This window comes from Choloepus didactylus, chromosome 3, assembly GCF_015220235.1.
Source record: "Choloepus didactylus isolate mChoDid1 chromosome 3, mChoDid1.pri, whole genome shotgun sequence".
Taxonomy (NCBI): domain Eukaryota; kingdom Metazoa; phylum Chordata; class Mammalia; order Pilosa; family Megalonychidae; genus Choloepus; species Choloepus didactylus.
The window spans coordinates 7,224,541-7,252,142 of NC_051309.1; the positions used below are offsets into that span (position 1 = coordinate 7,224,541).

Here is a 27,602-nt window from a genome sequence, read left to right on the forward strand (position 1 = left end):
TCCAAACGTCCTTCTGTCTGCAACTCCCACCATCTCTAAGTGTCTAGGTTTGTGTCATCTTTTAGCTTCTCCCAGGGGCAAACATATCTTAGCTTCTCTCGAAAATGTTTCTCTCAGCCTCTCTGACAAGCTTCTCCATGAGCACTCTTAAAGGACTCCAGTGATCTAATTAATACCCACCCTGAATGGGTGGGGCCATACCTCCACAGAAACTAATTAAAGGTCTCACCGACAGTTGGGTGAGTCACATCTCCATGGAAACATTCAATCAAAAGGTTCCACCTAACAATATTGGATTAAAAGATCATGGCTCTTCTGGGGTCCATAATGATTTCAAACTGGCACAATATGTTTGTAAGAAGAATTGGAAAACTTTAACTGAATTTCAGCAAAGCCAATGAATGCCATGTTATAATTGGATTTATATATATTTGTGAAGTTTTTTTTTTCTTTTAAATTCAGTTTTATTGAAACATATTCACATACCATACAATCATCCATGGTATACAATCAACTGTTCACAGTACGATCATATAGTTATGCATTCATCACCACAATCTATTTCTGAATATTTTCCTTACATCAGAAAGAATCAGAATAAGAATAAAAAATAAAAGTAAAAAAAAAGAACACCCATACCATCCCCCCATCCCACCCTATTTGTCATTTAGTTTTTATCCCCATTTTTCTACTCATCCATCCATACACTAGATAAAGGGAGTGTGAGCCACAAGGTTTTCACAATAACACTGTCATCCCTTGTAATATACATGATTATATAATCTTCAGGAGTCCAGACTACTGGTTTGGAGTTTGGTAGTTTCAGGTATTTACTTCTAGTTATTCCAATACATTAAAACCTAAGAGGTGTTATCTATATAGTGCATAAGAATGTCCACCAGAGTGACCTCTCAACTCCATTTGAAATCTCTCAGCCACTGAAACTATTTCATCTCATTTTGCATCCCCCTTTTGGTCAAGAAGATATTCTCAATCCCACAATGCCGGGTCCAGATTCATCCCTGGGAGTCATATCCTGCATTGCCAGGGAGATTTACACCCCTGGGAGTTGGGTCCCATGTAGTGGGGAGGGCAGTGAGTTCACCTGCTGAGGCGGCTCAGTTAGAGAGAGAGAGGGCCATATCTGAGCAACAAAGAGGTACTCAGGGGGAGACTCTTAGGCACAATTATATGCAAGTTTAGCCTCTCCTTTGCAGTAACAAGCTTCATAAGGGCAAGTCCCATGATTAAGGGCTTGGCACATCAAACCACCAGTCCCAATGTTTGTGACAACATCAACACCAGTCCAGGTGAGGAAGTCCAACACTTCTGCACCTTCCCCCAGCTCCTGAGGGTGGGGTGGGGGAGCTGTAAATATATTTTTTATTCTCTGCCTAAATTACTTTGGGATGTGTCACTATTTCACTCTAACCTATACTAACCTACCATATCTCACTTCCTAGTCAAAGTTCCATGTAATTGTGGCATTAAAACAAACCGACTGTAGAGTTATACTGTTTAGAAAATATAGATCCTGCACCAAATAGACATCTCTTCCCTTGGTCTCACATGGAATTTGAAGTTTTAAAACACAGTCAGTTTTGACCTTCACCTTTTGGCCCAGTTTGCCCTAGTCCTAACCAGATCTGCTTCATTCATATCACTAATTGAAGTCTGGGCTCTTTTTCAGCTTTTTTTTTTTTTTTTTTAACAGATGCTGTATGCACTAATACTGACATTCAAACTGCTGAGCTGTAGCTCTGAGTTTCAGGTGTCTCAGAGATACGCATTGTTCCAGAGACCAATCAGGTTATACACTAAGGGATCGGCATCTCAAAGTTTACAGATACGCATTACAGTTCAGGAATAGAGTTAACTGCTGTAAGAGCTTACAATCTAGGGACTATTACAATAATTATGTCCATGTTAGGCTATGTTCTAAGATTCAATTCTGAGTTTACACCTTGTAGTTAGTCCATATTGGTGAGGCATTAAAGTGTTTGCCTTTATTTCTGGTGTACTTCACTCAAATACTGTGTACAGGATCTATTCACCTCGTTGTGTGTCTCGCAGCTTCACTCCTTCTCGTAGTTGCTCAATGTTCCACTGTATGTGTACACCACAGTACACCATTCCGTTCTTCAGTCAATGTACCCTTAGGTCACCTCCACCCTTGGAAGGATAGTTTTGCTGGATATAGAATTCTTGGTTGGCAGTTCTTCTCTTTCAGTATCTTAAGTATATCATACCACTGTCTTCTCGCCTCCATGGTTTCTGCAGAGAAATCTGCACATAGTCTTTTCAAACTTCCCTTCCATGTGATGGATTGCTTTTCTCTTGCTGCTTTCAGAATTCTCTCTGTCTTTGACATTGGACAATCTGATCAGTAAGTGTCTTGGAGTTCTATTGGGATCTATTCTGTTTGGGGTATGCTGTACTTCTTGGATCTGTAATTTTCTGTCTTTCGTAAGAGTTGGGAAATTTTCAGTGACTATTTCTTCTATTATTCATTCTGCCCCTTTTCCCATCTCTTCTCCCTCTGGGATACCCATAACACATATATTCATGCGTTTCATGTTGTCACTCAGCTCCCTAAGACTCTGCTCGTATTTTTCCATTTTTTTCACCATCTGTTCTTTTGTGTGTATGAATTCAAATGTCTTGTCTTCCAATTCACTGATCCTTTCTTATGCCTTTTCAAATCTACTGTTGTATCCGTCTGTTGTCTTTTTCATTTCCTCCTTTATGCCCTTCATTCCCATAAGTTCTGCCATTTGTTTTTTCAAGTTTATGAATTCTTCTTTATGGTCATCCAGTATCTACCTTATATCCTTCAACTCTTTTTCTATATCTTCCCTCAGTTCATTGACTTGATTTTTGAATTGATTTAGGAGATCAGTTTGAACATCTTTAATTAGTTCTTCCTTCAGTTCATTGAATTTATTTAGTATTAGTTGTCTCAACTCCTGTATCTCAGTTGAACTATCAGTTTGTTCCTTTGGCTGGTCCATATTTTTGTGTCTAGTATTGCTCATTATCTTAAGCTGTATAGGCATCTGACTTTCTTGATTAGTTTATTCTGGAGATTATTTTCACTCTTTTACCTAGTATTTTCTTGTTGGTTGGATTTGTTCTCTAACCTTTGGTATTCAGTTCAGCTTATACTAGACCTCTAACTTAGGTTCTATTTAGCTGATCAGAGTTTTTTACTTCTTGTTTTTCTGTTTCTTGCCCTGCTTCTATGTAGCCTTTTTCTGAGAGGGTCTCCTCAGATATGGTCAACCCCATTCAGATTTTCCCAGTCCAGAGAGGCCCAGGTCTCTGGAGGAGGATATGGAGTTTCTCTGAGAATGAGATCCTCCTGCAAAGCCTTTAGACTCTGTGCTTTTCCTATCCTGTCCAGAAGGTGGTGCTTGCCAGCCTGCAGCTCCCCCACCAGTGTGAGGAGGTGTGGAGTCTTTAGTTCTCCTGGTGACCCTGACGCTGTCAGCAGCATGGCTGATTGAAGTTGGTTTCTGAATTCTAGCCCCTGGGTCTGAGTTCCCCAAATAAGGGCTGCCACTTGAGTTGGACCACACACACCCCCCTTTTCTTGGGGGAGTTATGACCTTTAGGGAGTTGTCTCCCCCACTAGACTTATTGCTTTGTCTCTCAGAGCAGTCTTAGCTCTGCTCTTGCCTAGGCCAACATTGCAAGTCTTTGAGACTTTCTGTAATGGCTACTTAGAATAGTTATTTAAAAAAAAAGAAAGAGAGAAAAAGATTTAAAAAAAAGAAAGAAAGAAAAAGAAAAAAGAAAAAGAAAGGCCCAGTATAGACTGTTTAAAGAAAAGTACTTTAGTCTTATTATCTATTCCTACTGGATAGTTACTCTGAGACACCTTTATTTCCACCCTTGCAGTTCTGATGGGCTATTGAAATGCAAAAAGTTAAGGAGTTGGAGAGCAACTGAGGAGAAAACAAGAAACCAGAAAAACGGGCTTTTCAGAGAAGGGCTCTGGCTTCCAGTGTTTGCATATGTGCCTGATTCTGTTTGAGCCCTGCCCTTCTCTGTATTATGTTCACCCCTAACTCCAAAAGTCTCTGTTTTTTGTTTGTTTGTTTGTTTGTTTGTTTTACTGTTTTTGCTAGCCCTGTCTCCTCTCCACCAGGCTGACTTCTCCCAGATTCTCTGGTGTCTTGTCTCAGTTTATCTATGGTTGGAGTTTTTGTTCAGTAGCCTGAGTTTGTTAATCAGTTCTGCAACTGAGGCCAGTTGAGCCTCCCTCTTGGTTCCCAGCATGGGCGGCCCCTCCTCCCTTGGGAAACCAGCCACAAAACAGTCTGCTGTGCCTGGCAGGGAGGGGCGCAGGCCCCCTGGCCATGATAACTTACAGGTTTCACTGATCTCAGCTGCTCCATGTGTTTGAGACTGTTGTATGACATGTAACTGAACACAGATTTCCCTGAAGTTTCCGTTCCACACAGTTTTTGGCTATTTACCAGCTGCCCAGAGGAGTAACTGAAACCCAGACTTCATCACTCTGTTGTCTTGCCCTCTCTTCCACTTTCTTTTGATTTAAATTTGATTTGATGTTCTCTGTTTTTCTTTTTGTGTTGAAAGCTTAGATCATTGATTTTCAACTGTTCGTCTTTAGGAATATATGCATTTAAAGCTATGCATTTCCTTCAAAGCCCTGTTTTAGCTGCATCCCACACATTTTGATATGTTTTACATTTATACCCTTTCAACAAAAATATTTCCTAATTTCCATTGAATTTCCTCCTTGATCTGTGGGTTATTTAGATGTAAGTTGATTAATTTCCAAGCCTCTGGGTATTTCTAGTTATATTTTGTTATTGATTCTGTTATTTCACTGTTGTCAGAGATCATAGACTATATTATTTCAATCATTTGAAATGTGTTGAGACTTGTTTTATTGACCAGGTTATGATCTATTTTGATTAATATCAGTTGTATCCTTGTAAAGAATGTTTATTCTGCAGCTGTTGGGTGTTAATTGAGCTAAGCTGGTTAATTGTGCTAATCAAATCTTCTGTATCTTTCTGATGTTTTGTTTATTCTTTTCTTACATTTACCAAGAGGAATTTTTAAACTCTCCACTTCTGGTATGGATTTGAACATTTCTTCTTTTAATTATGTTATTTTTTATTTTATTTTATTCATGTATCTTGAACTATTTCTGAGACACATATAGATTTAGGATTATTACATCTTATTTTGAATTGACTCATTTATCAAATGAAATATCTCTCATTATCCCTTATAATGCCTCTTGCCTTTTAATCTATTCATCTGATATTAGTGTTTTAATGATCTAAAACTATTTTATACCTCCATCTTTTTGCTTTAACCCATCTTTATATTTAAAATATGTTTCTTATAAATAGCATATGGTTATTTTTTATAAATTTATTTCAATTTGATCATCTTTGCCTTTTAATCAGTGTGTTAGATCCCATTTACATTTAGTGGATGTGTTCATAGTTGGGTTTATGTCTACTTTCTTGCTATATTTTTGTTTCATCTGTTCTCTTTTCTTTTACTCCTCCTTTCCTACCTCTATGGCATTAATCAAATATTTTCATTATTCCTTTTTCTTCTCCATTTGCTTGTTTTGTTATACATTTTGGTATCATTCTTTTAGTGGTTACTGTGGAACTTTCAAAATGTATCTATCCATTATTAAAATTTACCTTAAATTAGTACTTTAACCATGTCCCAAACAATGCAAAAATCTTTGATTGTTTAACTCCAATCACTCCCCTTCCTTTTAATTTTTATTGGTGTCATATGTTTTACTTTTATGTTTAATAAATCCTATAAGTTCTTGTAATTGTATTCAATAATCAATAGTCTTTTATATTTATCCGTATCTTCCCATTTTTTTGTGCTGTTCATTCTTCCTTCTACTTCTTTTCCTTCTGTCTGAAGAATTTTAGCATTTCTTGTGACGGTCTGATGGTGGTGTAGTCTGTCATATATCTTTTTCTGAAAACATTTTTTTTCATCTTCACTTTTGAAAGATATTGTTCTTGGATTCAGAATTTTTGAGCGGATATTTCCCCTGCTTTAATGCAGTGCTTTCACGATCTCATTCCCTTGGCTTCTGGCTTCCAGAGTGTCCATTAAAAAGTCAGTGCCATTGTCATTGTTTTTTATCTTACAGTGACTGCTTTTAAGAGTTCCTTTTTATCTGTGGGTTTTGGCTGTTTGACTGTGATGTGCTTAGGTGTTTTAGTTTCCTGGTTGATGAAGCAAATACCATGCCATGTGATAACTTAAACAATGGGAATTTATTGGCTCACAGTGTTGAGGTCAGGAGAAATCCAAAATCAAAGTGTCATCAAGGCGATGCTCTTTCCCAGAAGACTGTAGTGTTCTGGGGTTGGCTGAGGGTGACCCTCGGTCTGTTGCTTTTCTGTTATGCGGCAAAGCACATGGCACTCTCTCCTGGCTTCTTTCTGCTCTTCCTGGTTACTTTGACTTTCAGCTTCTGGCTGCTCCCTCCATGGCTTTCCCTCTGTCTGACTTTCAGTCTGCTTACAAAGGACTCTAGTAATCCAGATTAGAATCCAACCTGATTCATTTGGGCCACACCTTAACTGAAGTGACATCTTGAAGGGATCTTATTTACAAATGGGTCCACACCCACAGGAATGGATTAAATTTAAGAACATGTTTTTTGGGGGTATGTATCTCCAAGCTACCACACTAGGTATGGTTTTATTTATATTTATCTTGTTTGGGGGTGTCTGAGTTTCTTGAAATTGGTGATTCATGTCTTTTATCAGATTTGGAACTTTCTTGATCTTTATTTTTTCAACTATTTCATTCCTTTCTATTTTTCTCTCCTCTCCTTCTAGAAATGCAGGCCTTTTGACTAGGTTTCACATGTCTTGAGAACTCTGTTCTATTTTTTTTTTCCATTTTGTTTTCTTTGTCCTTCAGTTTGGATTTTCTATTGTCCTTTAAGTTTACTAACCCTGTGTTCTTCTGTCTTATCTGATATTAAATCCTTCCAATGAAATCTTTATTTCATTTGTTGTTTTTTTGCAGTTGTAGACCATCTCTTTTCTCCTATTCTCATCCGTTTTGTCTGTGCCCCCAATTTCTGTTTTTAAAATTTTTTTAATAATTCAATTTTATTGAGATGTATTCACAAACCATAAAATCATCCACAGTGAACAATTAATTGTTCTCAGTATCATTATATAGTTGTGCATTCATCCCCCAAATCAATTTTTGAACATATTCATTATCACACACAAAAAGAATAATAATAAAAGTTAAAGTAAAAAAGAACACCCAAAACATTGCATATCCTCCATGTTCCGGTTTGCTAATGCTGCCGTTATGCAAAATACCAGAAATGGATTGCCTTTTATAAAGGGGGTTATTTGGTTGCAAAGTTATAGTCTTAAGGCCATAAAGTGTCCAAGGTAAGGCATCAACAATAGGACACCTTCACTGAAGAACACTGAAGAACACATCTGGAAAACCTCTGTTAGCTGGGAAGGCACGTGGCTGGCGTCTGCTTGCTCCCAGGTTGTATTTCAAAATGGCGCTCTCCAAAGTGTCTGTCTCAGCTGCAGCAAGTGTCTGGGCCTGTGTGGCTCTTTCTAAAGTACTCCAGTAAATCAGTCAAGACCAACCCTGAATGGGCGGGGCCACACCTCCATGGAAATAATTTAATCAGAGTTATCACCTACAGCTGATGGGTCACATCTCCAGGAAAACAACTCAATCCAAAGATGCCAACCTGATCAACACTAATATGTCTGCCCCCACAAGATGGCATTAAAGAACTTGGTGTTTTGGGGGACATAATACATCCAAACTGGCACACCCCATCTCTCCCCATTATTCATTTACTTCTTTGTCCTCATTTTTCTACTCATCTGTCCACACACTGGATAAAGGGAGCGGGAGTTTTCACAATCACATGGTCACACAGTGTAAGCAATATAGTTATACAGTCGTCTTCAAGAATAAAGGCTACTAGGTTGCAGTTCACAGTTTCAGGTATTTCCTTCTAGCTATTCTAATACACTAAAAACTAAAAAGGGATATCTATATAACACATAAGAATTATCTCCAGAATGACCGCTTGACTCTATTTGAGATCACTCAGCCACTGAAACTTTATTTTGTTTCATTTCTTTTCCCCCTTTTGGTCAAAAAGGCTTTCTCAATCCCACATTGCCAGGGCCAAGCTCATCTCTGCGAGTCATGTCCCATGTTACCAGTGAGATTTACACCCCTGGGAGTCAGGTCCCAGGTAGGGGAAAGGACAGTGAGTTTACCTGCAGAATTGACTTAAAGAGAGAGGCCACATTTGAAAAACAAAAGAGGTTCTCTGGGGGTGACTCTTAGGCACAATTTTAAGTAGGCTTAGCTCTTCTTTGCAGTAACAAGCTTCATAAGGGCAAGTCCCAAGATCAAGGGCTCGGCCTTCTAAATTAGTAGTCCCAATGATTGTGAGAATATCATTAATTCCCCAGGTGGGGAAATTTAATATTTCCACATTTTCCCCAGTCACTCAACGGGGCTTTGCAAATACATTTTTATTCTCTACTCAAATTACTCTGAGTTGTATCGGGGCTTCACACTAACCTGTACAAGCAAACCAGATTTCACTCCCTATTCAATGCTCCATGCAATTATGCTGTTTGAATAAACTGACTATACAAGTTAAATTATATACTGTGCTACAAAAGATATAGATTTTTCATCTAATAAACATCTCTTCCTTTGGTCTCACATGGAAGTTGAAGTTTTAAAACACCATCAGTATTATCCTTTACTCTTTAGTCTGATTTACCTTAGTCCTAGTTTTGCATTCACCACCACTATCCATATGAGGATATTTCCATTTCTTCCACAGAGAAAGAGGAAGAGGTGAAAAAAGAAAAAAAGATAAAGAAAGAAAAAAATGACAACTAAAAAGCAACAAAAGAAAAAATAAAATTAAAATAAAATACAATAAAAAAGTCAGACACCGCCACCAACACCAAGAATCCCATACCCCTCCCTCATACCCACTTCTTATAGACATTTAGCTTTGGTATATTGCCTTTGTTACAATTAATGGAAGCATATTACAACGTTACTGTTAACTATAGACTCTAGTTTGCATTGATTGTATTTTTCCCCAATACCATCCCATTTTAACACTGTGCACAGTTGACATCCATTTGTTCTCCCTCATATAAAAATATTCTTATATTTGTAAATTCGATCACAATCATTGATCACCCCAGATTTCACTCAGTTATGTTGTCCCAGTCTTTATCTTCTGTCTTTCCTTCTGATGTCCTACATATCCCTAACCTTCCTCTTTCAACTGTACTCACAGTCATCTTTGTTCAGTGTACTTACAATATTGTGCTACCATCATCCAATATTGTGCTATCCATTTTTGGATCCATACAATAAATCCTGTTGAATATTCTGTACTCCTTTAGCATCAAATGCCCAATCTTTACCCTCTTTTCATCTCCTGGTATCTTCATTTCTACATTTGTCTCCAAACCTCTCTCTCCTGTCTTTTCTTATCTATCTGTAGCACTCTCTTTATTATTTCTTGTAGAGGAGGTCTCCTGTTCACAGACTCTCTCAGTGTCTGTTTATCTGTAAATATTTTAAACTCTCCCTCATTTTTGAAGCACCATTTTGCTGGGTATAGGAAGTTTTTCTCTTTCAGTATTTTGAATATATCATACCACTGACTTCTTGCCTCCATGGTTTCTACTGAGAAATCCACACTTAGTATTATTGAGCTTCCCTTGTATATGATGGATTGCTTTTCTCTTGCTGCTTTCAGAATTCTCTCTTTGTCTTTGATGTTTGACAATCTGATTAGTAAGTGCCTTGCCAGTTTTTCTCTTTCAGTATTTTGAATATATCATACCACTGACTTCTTGCCTCCATGGTTTCTACTGAGAAATCCACACTTAGTATTATTGAGCTTCCCTTGTATATGATGGATTGCTTTTCTCTTGCTGCTTTCAGAATTCTCTCTTTGTCTTTGATGTTTGACAATCTGATTAGTAAGTGCCTTGCCAGAACAAAACTCCATGGAGTAGGTCTATTTGGATCAATTTTGTTTGGGGTATGCCACACTTCTTGGTCTTATAATTTTATGTCTTTCATAAAAGTTAGGAAATTTTCATTGATTATTTCCTCTATTATTCTTTCTGCCTCCTTTCCCTTCTCTTCTCCTTCTGTAACACCTATGCCACATAAATTCATGTGCTTCATGTTGTCATTCAGTTCCCTGAGCCCCTGCTCATATGTTTCCATTCTTTTCCCTCTCTTCTTTTGTATGTAGGATTTCAGGTGTCCTGTCCTCTAGTTCCTCAATCCTTTCTTCTGCCTCGCCAACTCTGCTGTTGTATGTCTCCACTGTGTTTTTCATCTCTTCTATTGTACCTTTCATTCCCATAGATTCTGCCATTTGTTTTTTCAAGCTTTTGAATTCTTCCTTATGGTCACTCAATGTCTTCTTTATATCATTCATCTCTTTTGTCAGATTTTCTTTCAACTCATTGATTTGATTTAGAAGATTTGTGTGAGCATCTTTAATTAATTATTTCAACTCTTGAATCTCAGTTGAGGTGTTTATTCCCTTGACTGGCCATATCTTCAAGTTTCCTGGTGTGGCTCATTATTCTTTTGCTGTCTAGGCATCTGATTTTCTCGATTTGTTTATTCTGGAGGTTGTTTTCTCTTTTTTGCCTTGGGTTTTCTTGTTGGTTTTCTTTGATCTCTATATTTCTTTGTTTCTCTTGCTGGCCAGTTGTCAGATTGGCTCTGCCCCCAGTCTTCCCCTTAAATCAGGCAGCCACCCCTGCCACAGGGATGGGAGATAGGCAGTGGGCACCCCAGCAAGTTCAGTGTGTGTGGTAATATAGATCTTCTGGCTCTCACTGGTGCTCTGTTTTCTGCTGGTCAGCAAGACCTGGGTTTGTTTTAGAGCCCTGCTTTAACAGTTGGGTCTTACATATTTCTCAGCCAAAATTGGGCTGGGTTTCTGTGCAGGGTGTTTAGACCAGCTCCTGTGGTCCTAAGAAAGGGTGTGAAGCATCTTTTTTAAAGTGTTTCAATTCTCTTAACCTTCTGGACTGTCAGCAAATGATGCTGTTCGGTAACTCAGTTGTATTCAGAAGCTGCTTTGCCTCCAACTGCAGGTTGCATCTACACAGGTGAACTGAAACTGTGGGATTCCTATGCCCTCACTTTGCCAGCCAAAATCTGGCTCGATGTGGAGCTCCACCTGTGGCAAAATCCTCCCTCAGCTGACCCAGCACTCCAGCATCCCTCAAGGGTGGGGGAAGAGCTTTCAGACTCAGGACTTGAAACACAGTCTCTGTCCATGTTTTCTCAGTCTCTTTGTCCGTCAATGACCTGGACCTAGAATTGTCATCCCCTGTCCCTGGGTCTTCAAACAGTGGTGGTATTTTTTCACTGCTGTGAGAGATTTTAAAATCTGTGTCTCTGGTGGGAGGGGTCCCATCTGCTGATTCTGTGCCTTTTGCCACACCGAGCCTGAGTGAGGGGGAGGGGAGAGGACTGCCTGGTCTGGGACAGAAGATTCCTACCTGGTATTTCTTCTCTTTCTTCAATTCGGCATCTGCAGAGCCTTTCTCCAGTCTGTACCCTCCTCCAGAGCTTCAAACAATTCAGAATTGTCCTTTTTCTCTTGAGTCTCTGGAGAGGAGTATTCAGTAGCTGTTTACATCGCCTTGTTGATGACGTCACCCCCCTAATTTCTTAAATCACATGAATTATGGTTATTTTGAAGGTCTTATCTGGTAACTTCAATATCTGGATCACCTCTGGGTCTGCTTCTAATAACTATTATATTTCTTGGTAAACAATCACATTTTCCTGCTTCTTCACATGACTAGTAATTTTTGTAATATTTATGTGAGATGGGCATTATATGTGAGATGGGCATGATACATGACATGTTGTGGAGATTGCTGATTATTATTTTCCTCCAAAGAATGTCGACTGAGTTTTGTTCTGATAAGTAGTTAAATGATCAGCAGATGGTCTTGTTGATACACAGGTCTCCTTACTTTTTCCCTCAGTCCTGGGCATTATGTTACTCCTAAAGCACGGTCCTTATTCCTTGGGCATTGGTTGAGTTCCCAGCACATTTACCAGGATCTCTCCACTTTAGCTTGGCCAGAACTCTACTGTCTCCGGCAAGTAACACCCCAACTGCTGTTCTCTGCCAGGCCTCAGAGTCTTGCCCTGTGCTGCCCAGCCTGTGATTTGGCCAAGGACCCGTGGGGTATTTATAAGATGACATCTGGGTTCTTCTCAGTAGCTATCTTCTTTCTGCTACGCTATCACTCAGACCCAGCTGTCATAGGAGTCCTGAGCTCCAGTCTCTTATTTCTTCACCCAGCAGGACCACAGATCCGAGCTTGGGCTCTATTTTCTGAAACCACGGTTCAGAAAGTGTTTCAGAGACAAATCCAGGAAGAACATGGAGGTTGTTAGGCTTCCTTTTTCTTGTGGACTGTAGTCCTGCATCGGTTGCCATCCAATGCCTGCAAATAATTGCTTTTGTGTTTTGCCCAGATCTTATGATTGCCCTGTGCCAGCTATTCAGACCTGGTGGGTGGAAACTCTGAAGAGGTGAATTTTGAGCTGAAGCAGGAAGGGTTAGAAAGGAGCCAGCCAAAGGAGAGCTTTCCGGGCAAAGAAATAGCAAGTGATCAGGCTCTGACACAGGAAAGAGTCTGGGATGTTGGAAAAACAGAAGTAGCCCATGTGGGTGGATCACAGTGGCCAAGGAGGGCTGTGGTATGGGATTAGGTTGGAGACGTTGTCGGGGGACAAATCACAAATGTTTTAGAGGCCATGGCTATGACTTTTTTTCTAAATCCAACAGGAAGCCATTGGAGGGTTTTAAGTGAGAGAACAGCACGATCCGATTTATTTTCTAAAAAGATTACTGTCGGCTAGGAGGAAAAGGGGCAAGACGCAGGGAGATCAGTTAAGAGGCTTTTGCAGTCATCTTGCAAGAAATGACACTCGAGTTGAGGCAGTTGAGATTAAAAGAAGAGCACATACTAGATACAAACTGGAGTTGGATGCAATGGGATTTATGGACGGACGGGAGTCAGAGGGTGAAGAAAGCATCCTCTCTCCGCCCAGTTCTCCCAGCCCCAGGTGGAGAGATCCTGAGTCACAAACCTGATGGTAGTGTGTGTGGCCTGAAACTGCACTTAGCGTGGAATCCAGATTGCTTATTGTGTATCATCAGCTGCCTCTGAGAGCCTCGGGAACTTCAGCGTTTTCTGCTCCCTTCCCATCCTCTTTTCTCCGTGCTGCAACCTCTGCCTTAATCCCTCCATCCTTGACCTGCCCCTGCCTCCACTCTAGCTTTCTCCTGGGAAAGCCTGCTCCTCTAATAGCTCTCATTTGGGGTGAGGGGGTTGTCTCCTGCAGGAAGCTGTCCCTAAACCCCCAGGTTGCGTTCAGTGGAGTGGTGTTAGAGCTGGCTCGTGTGTGTTTCTTCCCAACTTAGTGTTATATTGGGAGCTTGCTGCTGGGCATGGTGGGAGTATTTACAGCCCAGAACTCTGCAAATGCTACACATTAGTGTCCCTCCCCAACTTGGAGAGCGGTTGTTAAACTTTTACCCCCACTCCACTAGATGGGTGCCTTGGTTGGGTGGTTCAGTGCCTCCTGCTTCTCTCTTCCATGCCATGTTGAATTTCCTGTTCCTCTGTCATCCCACCCACCAGACAGAGCTCCCTGGGGGCCGAGTTCACCACTGTCTCCTGGACCCAAGTACAGCCAGCCGTGATGTCTGCCTAGGGAGCCGGTGACTCCCCGGACAGCTGGCAGGGCTGACCCCGTGAGCTCCACCCTGCCTTTGATTCTCTGTAGAACATTCCCTGGATGCTCCCTCGGGGGCTGTGCAAGAAGCCCTGGGCCAGCTCAGTGCCAGAGGAGGCAAGCAGCAGAGGCACCGAACTTCCCAGAGAGGCCAAGTTGTTTTGCAAGACTGGGAGCTGGCGTTTAGGGGACCATTCGGGCACCCATCTGTTCTCGACACGGCCCAGCCTGTCGATCTCCCGCCCATGCTGTGCAAATTTAGTAATTAAAAAAAATCCTGTTCTGCTGCAGAATTCCTTGTGCACAGGCAGGCACCCAGGCAGTGGCCGGAGCGCATCGATTCTCCCTTCATCCCCTTTGTCCCAAGCAGCATTGCTGGGGGATCCCAGTCCTCCAGCGCAACCCTCCGGAAGAGAGGCTCTTTATGGACCTTGAGATCCCGCAAGCAGCTGATTTAAATAAAATGCATTTAATGCATTAATGCATTATGATGTAAGGAAAAAACCACTGCTACAAGGAAGGAGGAAGGGGTTGTAGAAGGCTGAGTCTCCGGGCTCCCTCCACCCCTCACAGAGGAATTTTGACTTATTTGGTGCTGCTTTTTCAAAAGGCCACCTCAGGCCTATGAACCAAGAGCCATATGTGCGCGTGCCCTTTGGCCCAGAAATTCCCCTTCTGATGGCCTTAGGGACAGAATCAGAGGGGCGTTCAAATATTTTTGTAGAAGGATCATAGCTCTAATTACAACAGGGAAATTTTAGACTATCTACGTTATTAATCTACATTATTAATACATTAATAAGTGTTCGACACGGTCCCAGAATGCAACGTAGATAGTAATGACCGTGTTTTCAATATTATTTAATGACATGGGGAAACGCCCATGGTGCAGCGTTAAGGGGAAAGAAAGCAAGAATCAAAGGGTATGCCCAATATGGTTAAGTCTTCCAATTCAATTTTTTTTTTTAATCTTCATTTTATTGAGATATATTCACATACCACGCAGTCATACAAAACAAATCGTACTTAAGATTGTTTACAGTACCATTATATAGTGGTACATTCATCACCCAAATCAATCCCTGACACCTTCATTAGCACACACACAAAAATAACAAGAATAATAATTAGAGTGAAAAGGAGCAATTGAAGTAAAAAAGAACACTGGGTACCTTTGTCTGTTTGTTTCCTTCCCCTATTTTTCTACTCATCCATCCATAAACTAGACAAAGTGGAGTGTGGTCCTTATGGCTCTCCCAATCCCATTGTCACCCCTCATAAGCTACATTTTTATACAACTGTCTTCGAGATTCATGGGTTCTGGGTTGTAGTTTGATAGTTTCAGGTATCCACCACCAGCTACCCCAATTTTTAGAACCTAAAAAGGGTTGTCTAAAGTGTGCGTAAGAGTGCCCACCAGAGTGACCTTTCAGCTCCTTTTGGAATCTCTCTGCCACTGAAGCTTATTTCATTTCCTTTCACATCCCCCTTTTGGTCAAGAAGATGTTCTCCGTCCCACGATGCCGGGTCTACATTCCTCCCCGGGAGTCATATTCCACGTTGCCAGGGAGATTCACTCCCCTGGGTGTCTGATCCCACGTAGGGGGGGAGGGCAGTGATTTCACCTTTCAAGTTGGCTTAGCTAGAGAGACAGGGCCACATCTGAGCAACAAAGAGGCATTCGGGAGGAGGCTCTTAGGCACAACCATAGGGAGGCCTAGCCTCTCCTTTGCAGCAACCGTCTTCCCAAGGGTAAAACCTGTGGTAGAGGGCTCAACCCATCAAACCACCAGTCCCCTATGTCTGTGGTCATGTTAGCAACCATGGAGGTGGGGTAGGCGAATACCCCTGCATTCTCCACAGGCTCCTCAAGGGGGCACTACATCTTTTTTTTTCCTTGTTTTTCTTTTTTTTTTTTTTTTTTTTTTAACTTTCCCTTCTTTTTTAAATCAACTGTATAAAAAAAAGTTAAAAAGAAAACAAACATACAATAAGAGAACATTTCAAAGAGACCATAACAAGGGAGTAAGAAAAAGACAACTAACCTAAGATAACTGCTTAACTTCCAACATGTTCCTACTTTACCCCAAGAAAGTTACATAATATAGCAACATTTCTGTGAACTTGTTCCTACTATATCCATCAGAAATTAACAGACCATAGTCATTCCTGGGCATCCCCAGAACGTTAAATAGCTTATCTGTTCTTCTTGGATTATTGTTCCCGCTTCCTTAATTGCTCTCTATTGCTAGTTCCCCTACATTCTACATTATAAACCATTTGTTTTACATTTTTCAAAGTTCACATTAGTGGTAGCATATAATATTTCTCTTTTTGTGCCTGGCTTATTTCGCTCAGCATTATGTCTTCAAGGTTCATCCATGTTGTCATATGTTTCACGAGATCGTTCCTTCTTACTGCCGCGTAGTATTCCATCGTGTGTATATACCACATTTTATTTATCCACTCATCTGTTGAAGGACATTTGGGTTGTTTCCATCTCTTGGCAATTGTGAATAATGCTGCTATGAACATTGGCCTGCAGATATCTGTTCGTGTCACTGCTTTCCGATCTTCCGGGTATATACCGAGAAGTGCAATCGCTGGATCGAATGGTAACTCTATATCTAGTTTTCTAAGGAACTGCCAGACTGACTTCCAGAGGGGCTGAACCATTATACAGGCCCACCAACAATGAATAAGAGTTCCAATTTCTCCATATCCCCTCCAGCATTTGTAGTTTCCTGTTTGTTTAATGGCAGCCATTCTAACCGGTGTTAGATGGTATCTCATTGTGGTCTTAATTTGCATCTCTCTAATAGCTAGTGAAGCTGAACATTTTTTCATGTGTTTCTTGGCCATTTGTATTTCCTCTTCAGAGAACTGTCTTTTCATATCTTTTGCCCATTTTATAATTGGGCCGACTGTACTATTGTCATTGAGTTGTAGGATTTCTTTATATATGCAAAATATCAGTCTTTTGTCAGATACATGGTTTCCAAAAATTTTTTCCCATTGAGTTGGCTGCCTCTTTACCTTTTTGAGAAATTCCTTTGAGGTGCAGAAACTTCTAAGCTTGACGAGTTCCCATTTATCTATTTTCTCTTTTGTTGCTTGTGCTTTGGGTGTAAAGTCTAGGAAGTGGCCGCCTAATACAAGGTCTTGAAGATGTTTTCCTACATTATCTTCTAGGAGTTTTATGGTACTTTCTTTTATATTGAGATCTTTGGTCCATTTTGAGTTAATTTTTGTGTAGGGGGTGAGGTAGGGGTCCTCTTTCATTCTTTTGGATATGGATATCCAACTCTCCCAGCCCCATTTGTTGAAAAGACCATTATGACTCAGTTCAGTGACTTTGGGGGCCTTATCAAAGATCAGTCGGCCATAGATCTGAGGGTCTATCTCTGAATTCTCAATTCGATTCCATTGATCTATATGTCTATCTTTGTGCCAGTACCATGCTGTTTTGGCAACTGTGGCTTTATAATAAGCTTCAAAGTCAGGGAGTGTAAGTCCTCCCACTTCGTTTTTCTTTTTTAGAGTGTCTTTAGCAATTCGAGGCATCTTCCCTTTCCAAATAAATTTGATATCTAGCTTTTCCAAGTCTGTAAAGTAGGTTGTTGGAATTTTGATTGGGATTGCATTGAATCTGTAGATGAGTTTGGGTAGAATTGACATCTTAATGACATTTAGTCTTCCTATCCATGAACATGGAATATTTTTCCATCTTTTAAGGTCCCCTTCTATTTCTTTTAGTAGAGTTATGTAGTTTTCTTTGTATAGGTCTTTTATATCTTTGGTTAAGTTTATTCCTAGGTACTTGATTTTTTTAGTTGCTATTGAAAATGGTATCTTTTTCTTGAGTGTCTCTTCAGTTTGTTCATTTCTAGCATATAGAAACATTACTGACTTATGTGCATTAACCTTGTATCCCGCTACTTTGCTAAATTTGTTTATTAGCTCTAGTAGCTGTATCGTCGATTTCTCAGGGTTTTCTAGATATAAGATCATATCATCTGCAAACAATGACAGTTTTACTTCTTCTTTTCCAATTTGGATGCCTTTTATTTCTTTGTCTTGCCAGATTGCCCTGGCTAGCACTTCCAGCACAATGTTGAATAACAGTGGTGACAGCGGGCATCCTTGTCTTGTTCCTGATCTTAGGGGGAAGGCTTTCAGTCTCTCACCATTGAGTACTATGCTGGCTGTGGGTTTTTCATATATGCTCTTTATCATGTTGAGGAAGTTTCCTTCAGTTCCTACCTTTTGAAGTGTTTTTGTCAAAAACGGATGTTGGATTTTGTCAAATGCTTTTTCAGCATCTATTGAGATGATCAATTGATTTTTCCCTTTTGACTTGTTAATGTGTTGTAATACGTTGATTGATTTTCTTATGTTGAACCATCCTTGCATGCCTGGAATAAACCCCACTTGGTCATGGTGTATGATTTTTTTAATGTGTCTTTGGATTCGATTTGCAAGTATTTTGTTGAGGATTTTTGCATCTATATTCATTAGGGAGATTGGCCGGTAGTTTTCCTTTTTTGTAGCATCTTTGCCTGGTTTTGGTATTAGATTGATGTTAGCTTCATAAAATGAGTTAGGTAGTGTTCCATTTTCTTCAATGTTTTAAAAGAGTTTGAGTAAGATTGGTGTCAGTTCTTTCTGGAAAGTTTGGTTGAATTCCCCTGTGAAGCCATCTGGCCCTGGGCATTTATTTGTGGGAAGATTTTTTGATGACTGATTGGATCTCTTTGCTTGTGATGGGTTGGTTGAGGTCTTCTATTTCTTCTCTGGTCAGTCTAGGTTGTTCATATGTTTCCAGGAAATTGTCCATTTCCTCTACATTATCCAGTTTGTTGCCATACAGTTGTTCATAGTATCCTCTTATAATTTTTTTAATTTCTTCAGGATCTGCAGTTATGTCACCTTTTTCATTCATTATTTTGTTTATATGGGTCTTCTCTCTTTTTGATTTTGTCAGTCTAGCTAGGGGCTTGTCAATCTTGTTGATCTTCTCAAAGAACCAACTTTTGGTGATATTTATCCTCTCTATTGTTTTTCTGTTCTCTATGTCATTTATTTCTGCTTTAATCCTTGTTATTTCTTTTCTTGTACTTGGTTTAGGATTGGTTTGCTGTTCATTTTCTAGCTTCTTCAGTTGATCCATTAGTTCTTTGATTTTGGCTCTTTCTTCCTTTTTAATATATGTGTTTAGTGCTATAAATTTCCCCCTTAGCACTGGTTTTGCTGCATCCCATAGGTTTTGGTATGTTGTGTTCTCATTTTCATTTGTCTCTATATATTTAGCAATTTCTCTTGCTATTTCTTCTTTAACCCACTGATTGTTTAGGAGTGTGTTGTTTAACCTCCAGGTATTTGTGAATTTTCTAAGTCTCTGATGGTTATTGACTTCTAATTGTATTCCATTGTGGTCAGAGAATGTGCTTTGAATAATTTCAATCTTTTTAAATTTATTGAGGCTTGTTTTATGTCCCAGCATATGATCTATTCTGGAGAAAGTTCCATGAGCACTAGAAAAGTATGTGTATCCTGGTGATTTGGGATGTAATGTCCTGTATATGTCTCCAATTCAATTTTATATAGAAAAATAGCTGTGTCTATTGATATAAAAATATAAATGTAAAAAAAATTAAAAATAATAATTTAGAATCCAGAAACATTAGGGGCAGTAGTATCACTACCAACTGGCCACACTTAAAATTGTAAAACAGCTGCTGTCCTGACTCCCGCCCTCCTCCCAGGAACCGCTTACTGGTGTCCGTACAAAGCCCATGAGCTGCACTTGAGACCCAAGAAGAGTGAGAGGCAATTTGGTGCTGATTTAAGAAAAGTGTTTAGGGAAAAATACAATAGCTTCTGTTTTATGTCAATATATGAAAGTTTAATATCATAAGCATCTCATAATTTGATTTGAAACTTAAGTTTTATTCATCATGAGGTGAATCAATCTATTGAAACCAATCTATTAAAACAGATTTTGGCATTCCAAAACCATATTGCATGGTTTAAAATAGTCTAAAATATTATTCTGGGGCTCCCCCCACCCTTTCTGACACCCCTCCCCACCCCCAAGAAAACCACCTGGGCCACACACTCATCCACACACGTGCGCAAGGGCAGAGCAAAGACCCGAAGAAATTATACAGATAATCACACATTTATGCTGGATTATAGGATTTGGGGAGATTTCTACTTCCTTATTATTGAAATTATTTTCACCTTGAGAAAAGGTAAGCAGCGAAACAAAAAGTTAAGAAGAGCATGGGTTACCATTTCTGGCTGAGGCGAGTGGCTTGCAGGTGACCCACGCGCTCCGTTGCAATCCTGGTTTCCGCAGCTGCGGGAGGCGGAGGCCGCGGCGTCCGAGGAGGGGCTCCGGCTGCGCGTCCGGCAGCTGCAGCCCCAGACGCTGACCCTGAGGTGTCAGCTCAGGGACCAGGAGACCTCGCGCTGGGCACTGCAGGCGGCCCGGGAGGAGGCCAGCCGCCAACGCGACGAGCTCAAGGACAGGGTGGGCTGCGGCCGGGCCCCTCTCCCCTCTCGTGAACCGGGAAACAGCTGAGGTCTCGGCAGCAGCTACTTGGTCTGTATTGGATTCTTAGAGGATAGAACGGTGTAAGGAAGAAAAACATGGGCCATAAATCACCCCGTCTAGCTAACCTCTGTTTACTCAAAACAAACAAAAACAACGTGTATATATATATGTGTATATGTGTATATATATATATATATTTAAATCAAACAAAAAATGTTGCATAAATAGAAGTAGAAGTCCTTCCTCTGGAGGAGGGAGGTGGATGTGGCTATAAAAGGGCTGTTTAGTGTCTTGGAGGCGATCAAATGGCATAGAACTCAGTACACACGCACACGCAGGTGAGTACACGGTAAACTGAAGAAATTGGAATAAGATCTGTGGATTGTGTCAGTGTCAGTACCTGGCTGCAGTATTTTATCATGGTTTTGCAAAATGTTACCATTGGGGAAACCTGGCGCACTGTACAAGGGATCTCACTGTGGTATTTCTTAGATCTGAAAGTAAATAAAAAATTGTCTCAATTTTTTAAAATGCACAAAAAGAAGTCCTTCCTCTCCCCTCAATCCCAACCCCTTCTGTCCTTTAATATTTTTTTCAACTTCACATTCCTAAAGTCAGAATATGTATATGTGTAAATATATATGAAATTATATCATGCAAAAGTAATCTACATCTTATTTTTATCTAATAAAAAATGTTGGTGATATTTCCAGGTTAAATGCGTGCAAACTGACTCCATTTTTTACACACATTATTTAGTTGTGAGGCCGAACCATGATTTATTTAACCTGTTCTTTGGGGAAATGTATATTGTTTCTGTTTCTTTACTTTGCAAACAAGGCTCCAGTGGACATTTCTATACATCTGTGTTGGCGTATGTTTCCTAGTTTAAAAAAAATGGTTCAATCCTAGCAGAGGAATTACTGGGTCAAAGAATAAGTCCATCATCAACTTTGATAGATAATAGCAAATAACCCTCTAGAGTGGTTACATCAAGAATATACTTGTTTCCCCACAATTTGTTACCCTGAATGTTCTCAACCTTGAAACATTTTTGACAAGCTGATGGATGAAAAATGCACTGTGAGCAGGTCAATGTAATTCCTGATTCTTTTCCCATGTGCTCTCTGTGTAACTCACGTCACACTCGACATAGGGTTCTATATGTTTTTGTCCATGTTGCTTCATAGCCTTTGTATCTATTATTGTATGACTTCAGTAAACCATTGAGTGGATGTGATTTCCTATTTTTGGACCCATAGTTATCCTTTAATTTATTATTATAGTATATCATTACATTTTAAATATTGTCATTAATTGTTATTATAGTTTATATGTAAATGTTCAGAGAACTGAGTGGAAACTTGTTGAATCTTAACATGTGTTGGAAAATTGCTTCCCAAAGTAGCAGCACCTGCTTCCAGTAAACAAAGATAGTTCTCTCCTTGCTTCCTCCACCAATGTGTTGTGTGTGTGTAGTACTGATTTTTTTTTCTCCTACTTATGCGTAAAAAAAAAAATTTACTCCAATTGCATTTGTTAAACCTTTTTACCATATCCCATATGTTTTTAAATATTCTTTCTCTTTTTTCTTTTTGCATTCTTTTCCTTTCTATATTACAATTTGAGTATTTCCTTTTAATCTATCTTCCAGTTAAATAATACTCTTTAGATGAGTCCAGTTTGCTCTTAAACTCATTATTTCGTTCCTAATTTCAGTTATCATCTTTTGCATTCCTAGAATTTCCATTTGACTCTTTTTTAATGTCCAATTCTCTGCTGAAATTCTTATAGTTCGGTTCTTGAGCATTTCAATCAGTTCCTTTAAAGCCTGTCTCTGAGAACTCCAGTATCTGGCTCACTAGTGGATCTCTTGGCTTTTGCTCACCTAGTTTAGTCTGTTGTTACGCCAGGTAATTTTTGACCAAATGCCAAGCATTTTTGATGTTTTAGACTCTGGATGGTGTTCTAATTCTACAGAGAAAAGATTGCTTCTGGCAGGCCTTTGGGTGGATTCAAAGCTGGGCTCGTTCTCTGTGGATGAAAGGTGGGATGTTTATTAACCAGGACCCCTCCTCTTGGGTGGAACCTGGCTCCAGTTTTCGTCCCTTTCGTCCCTCCAGTTTCCCTTCCCTCTGTAAGAATGTGAGGACACCTGCACTGCCCCCCTGGCCTGTTCCGGCTGCTTTCTGCCAATAACTGGGGAGGAGGGGAGCAGCTCAGATTGTTGAGCTCGCTTCTCTGCTCTTTCCTCCTGAGACCTTACACCCTCCAGTCTTCATATGCGCAGGCAGCTCTCTGATGCTTTCGACCTGTGCTTGTGTGTTTTGTCCAGCTCGTCTTATTCTGGACAGATGAGTGGTCAGCAACGAGCTACACTGTCATTACAAGAAGCCTGTCTCCTGTGGTGGATTTTTTACATAACCTCAGGATTTGGGGAGATAGGGAAGCCCCTCCCCAAGTGTATGTACGCAGCCCTTCCTCCAGTGGTCGCCTGTGAACAGGGGCTCTGTGTGTCCTTCTGCAGACCCCAGCTATGGAAATCCAGCTGCGTGTCATCATATGGACGGAACAGGGAGGGAGGCTGACACTGAGGAGCTGCCTTGGGCAGACGCGATCAGGCATTTTACTCGGGGACCCTTAAAACCGACCGTGGAGCAGGTAGCATGGGGCCTGCCTCTTTAACAGATGGAAAAAGGAGAGGCTGCCTGACCTGTTCAGGATTACACAGCTGGGTGTGAGTTTAGGATCCTGCAGGGCCCACAAGGGGATACCCCTCCATGCTACACTGCCTATGTCACTCAGGCCACTAGCCTCAAAATGTTGTCCTTAGGTGTCAGTCTTCAGGAAAACACAGGGTGCAATGGCCTCATTTGCTTTTTCTGTTTGTTTCCATACTGCTTTATCCATATCTTTAAAAAACTAACAGCTTTATTGAGATATAATTCGTATATCATACAATTCACCTATTTGAAATGGACAGTTCTGTAGTTTTCAATATATTGACAGAGTTGTGCAGCCATCATCACAATTTTAGTACATTTTTATCACTCCTCCACCCCCCCAAAAAAAATCCATACCGGTTAGCGGTCCCTTCCCCATTTCTCCCCACCCCCAGATTTTGGCAGCCACTCATCTACTTTCCATCTGTATTAATTGTCTATTCTGAGCATTTATTATAAATGGAATCATATTATTTGTGGTCCTTTGTGAAGGGCTTCGTTCACTTAGGATAGCTTCTTTAAGGGTCATCCACGTTGCAGAATGGATCAGAGCTTCATTTCTTTTTGTTACCTGGTAACGTTCCATTGTACGGACGTGCCAAATTTTATTCCTCCATTCATCAGTCCATGGGCACGTGGGTTTTTCTCACTTAGGTGTATTATAATTAATGCTGCTATGGAAATATGTGTACAAGTCTTTGTGAGGGCGTGTGTGTTCATTTCTTTTAGGTGTATATGTAGGAGTGGAGTTGCTGGGTCACGTGGTAACTCTATGTTTAACCTTTTCAGGGACTGCCAGGCTGTTTTCCAGAGACTGCCCCATTTTCCCATCCTGCTGGCATTGTGTGAGGGCTGCAACTTCTCCACATTTCAGCCACACTTGTTATTGTCTGTCTTTTTTATTATAGCCACACTAGTGGGTGTGAAGTGGTATCTCATGGTTTTGATTTGCATTTCCCTGATGGCTGATGATGTTGAGCATCTTTTCATGTGTTTTCAGCCATTTGTATATCGTCCTTGGAGAAATGTCCATTCAGATCCTTTGCCCATTTTTAAATTGGGTCATTTGTTTATTTATTACTGAGTTGTAAGGGTTCTTTATATATTCCAAATCTAAGTCCCTTATCAGATATACGATTTGTAAATATTTTCTCCCATTCTGTGGGTAATCTTTTCACTTTCTTGTCACTCACTTTTTAATTGCAAATGCTCTGCTTTACATTTCACAGCAATATGTTCTTGCAGTTTCTTAAACTGAAGCAAAAAGGTTTAATACAAATGTGCAATAATAGTGCCTGAAAATATTATTGAGTACCTTTCAAATATAAGGCAGTGTGCTTGGAGTTGGAATTTTGCCCTTTGAATAGATTCAGAAACATGTGCCAAAATAGATGGATAGAAGTGTCAATGGCAGCCTTGTCTGTGAAGCAAAGAAACAGAAAAAATATTAATTCCATAACAAAGATTATTAATTATTGAATTATTAATAACAATTAAAAATTGTTAATAATTAAATCAATTATGATTTGGCCTCACAGTGAAAAAGTATGCTACAATTTAGAACAAGGATGTCAGTTTGTACATGTTGACATGGAAACTTGACTATATTATAAATTAAATGACTAAAACAAGATGCAGAACATTTTGCTTGGTAAAATTTCACATTTGCACACAGACGCACGCACACACAGTCTGATTGCGGGCACATAGCATCGAGAAGAGTCTTAGAGGACTTTGATTTATGTAGCTTTTCTAACTGACTAGCGAGGGAGCTAAGGGGTGAGAGGAAACGTATACAGACTGGTGACTCTGCCCCAGGGTATCAGCAAGGGCCCCTGGGTGAGATGCAGCAGGGTCGGGGCTGAGCTGGGGGTCCCAGGCCCCTTGCTCCCATGTCTGGGCCCCGGCAGGTGGCTGGGGGGCTGCACTCCACTCTCCGTGTCGTCCCAGGGCGTCCCTCGTGGCCTCTGCAGCAGGAGCGTGGTGGCTCGGCGCCGGCAGAGATGGAGGCGGAAACTTCCATCCCTTGTGAGGACCAGATCCGGAACTGGCCTCGTGTCACTTCCAGGCTGTTCGATGGGTTGAAGCATCACAGTTCGGCCCAGATTTGCCAGGAAGGACCGAGGACCCCTCCTCTTGGTGGGAGGCGTGTCAGTGAACTCATGGTCGTCTTTAATATCCCACTAATCGTGGTGATGGCTTCCATTTACCGGGCACTGTCTGGGGGCCGGGTCATGTTCTAAGACCCCAACGTGAAACGACTCGCTAGTCCTTACCACGCTTCCCACCCTGGGTGGGCACGAACAGCAGTCCCACTTTACAGATGAGAAAACTGAGCCAGGCACAAATAAGTGGTTTTAGGGCTGGTGAGTGGCTGGGCCGGGATTAGAACCCAGGGGCTGCATCTGGAACCCGCAGGTTTAACACCACCCCATAAAACATAACACAACACAGCAAAACAAAACAGAACAAAACAAACGGGCCGCCCTCAGTGGGGGATCTGGGAGGCTTTCTTCTCAGAGGAGGCGAGAGGCCGTTGTCGACAGCTCAGACCCTTCCTCCCCTGGGCCCTGTGGAAGGGGTGGTGGGAAAGGCCCCTCCTGCATGACCTCTCCCTGTGGGCGAGCAGGGAGGCTCAGGAACCCCCTCTCTGAGCCAGGCTGGCCTCGTGGAGCACTGAGTCAGGGTCCTCGATGGCTGAGCATGACAGAAGGCGTTGGTTCTGTTCCAGCTTGAAGAACTTCAGAAACGGCAACACGAAGCAAACTTGGCTGTGACGCCTCTGGAGGTAATATGTTCCTGAAATCAATATGAAATGTCTTTTTCTTAAATCAGAAAGAGCTTAGTGCTTTTTCCATGATGAACGTTGTCTATCTCTAGTGTATAAAAAGCCTGGAAAGCAGAAGGAAGGAGGCAGAAGTTACCTGCCTCCTCTCTAGAGTCCAGTGTCTTCCTGTGCTTTCCTCCAGCGTATTTTCAAGTGTACCTGAGATTCCCTTAGACTTATCTTCTTGCCTCCTGCTTTTCCCACTTGGTAAACCTAGAAGGTCTCTGCACGTCGTTACCAGCCTCTGAAGCTGCTGTCGTTTGGGCTGAACATGCTGAGGGGCCGGGGCAGGGAGATCCTGGGGACCTTCGGTGCCGGGCCCCTGCACCCTGACCTAGCTCCGGCCGTCTGTCTGTCTGGACTCGGCCTCCAGGGGCCCTGCCCAGACTCGGCATCCTGGGCAGACTCCTCTATCACCCCTGCCTGCCTTTCCCGGGCGCCCAGGCACTGCCCGATTCTGACCTGCGGGTCTCGAGTCTCGGGGACGGATCGGAAGGCGGTGCCACTGTGCACCCTGCACCTGACAGTGCTGGGGACCCAGGGAGGGTCAGCCCTGACCTCACATTCCTCCAAGTCTATGTGGGAGATGGACCCACAAATATAAAATGTAATAAAGGGAAAAAGGAAGCTGGAGGCTGGGGGGCCCAGTGGGACAGCCCACCCTTGAGTATCAGGGAGGCCTGCCTGGTGGAGGTGGTGCCCAGGCTGCCCTTGGGACAAGATCTGAGCAAGCAAACAGGTTCTTGGGAAGCGCAAGAGCAACCAGCCGAGTGATGAGACTGTCCAGCAGGGTGTGGGGCCGGAATGGCAGGGCTGAGAAGGAGGGGCATTTGTGATGGGTCAGTTGGGTGCAGAGACAGTCCAGAAGGCCTTTTGAGCCAGGCTGGCATAACGGCTGATGTCGTCGAGAGCCTGTGTGCGCACAGCTCTGTGAAAAGACTTTGAGCCGCTGTCTCCTTGTGGCCTCACAATGACCCTGTGGGCGAGAGCTATGAACAGTCCCATTTTACAGCAGAGCAAGTCGGGGACACAGAGGAGCTGCTCACAGAACCAAGCAGCAGTGGAGCTGATCTCCTGCTGCCCTGAGCCCGAGGGTGCTGGGGGTCCGCTACGGGGTGGGCAGCAGCTCAGCCTTCTGTTCTCAAAGTTCGCTCTGGCTTGTGGGGAGCAGGAGGGCGACGGGGAGGAGGCTGCTGTGGTCGTGGCCAAGCTCAGGCAACGGAGGGGGTGGGGGTGGAGAGCAGGGAGCCTGGGCCGCCCCTCCCGCCTCCCATCCCCGGGGAGCATCCCTGGGCCCCCCAGACCCCCACGCTCCTCCTTCACTCCCCTCCTTCCAGGCCAAGGTGGCTTCCCTGGTCCGGAAGTGTCAGGAGAGGAACCGGCTGATCACTCACCTGCTGCAGAAGCTGCACACACACGGCGCAGCGGACACCCTGCTATCCGAGATGGCGCAGGCCATGGTGGACGACGCGGCCCTGGCTGAGTACGCGGCCTCCTTCCTGCTCCCAGAAGTGCGAGAGGTAGGTGCCCACAGACGGCCCTGTCCCCGAGCCCTATGGACACGTCCGTCCACCTGCCCACAACTGGCCTGCCCTGTCCCTCCCTCCTGCCCGCCGACCCCGCCTGCAAA

At 42.0% G+C, this 27,602-nt stretch overlaps 1 protein-coding gene across 8 annotated transcripts in view; it reads left to right on the top strand.

Annotated features, from left to right (window-relative positions):
• LOC119529209 (dihydropyrimidinase-related protein 1) overlaps window positions 1-27,602 on the top strand; it is a 256,553-nt gene that overhangs the window by 48,230 nt on the left and 180,721 nt on the right. For all 8 annotated transcript variants that reach the window (XM_037829366.1, XM_037829368.1, XM_037829367.1 and 5 more), the window contains 2 exons: window positions 25,877-25,933; window positions 27,310-27,492. In XM_037829366.1, the coding sequence (XP_037685294.1) occupies window positions 25,877-25,933; window positions 27,310-27,492 (240 nt within the window). The remainder of the gene's footprint in view (window positions 1-25,876; window positions 25,934-27,309; window positions 27,493-27,602) is intronic.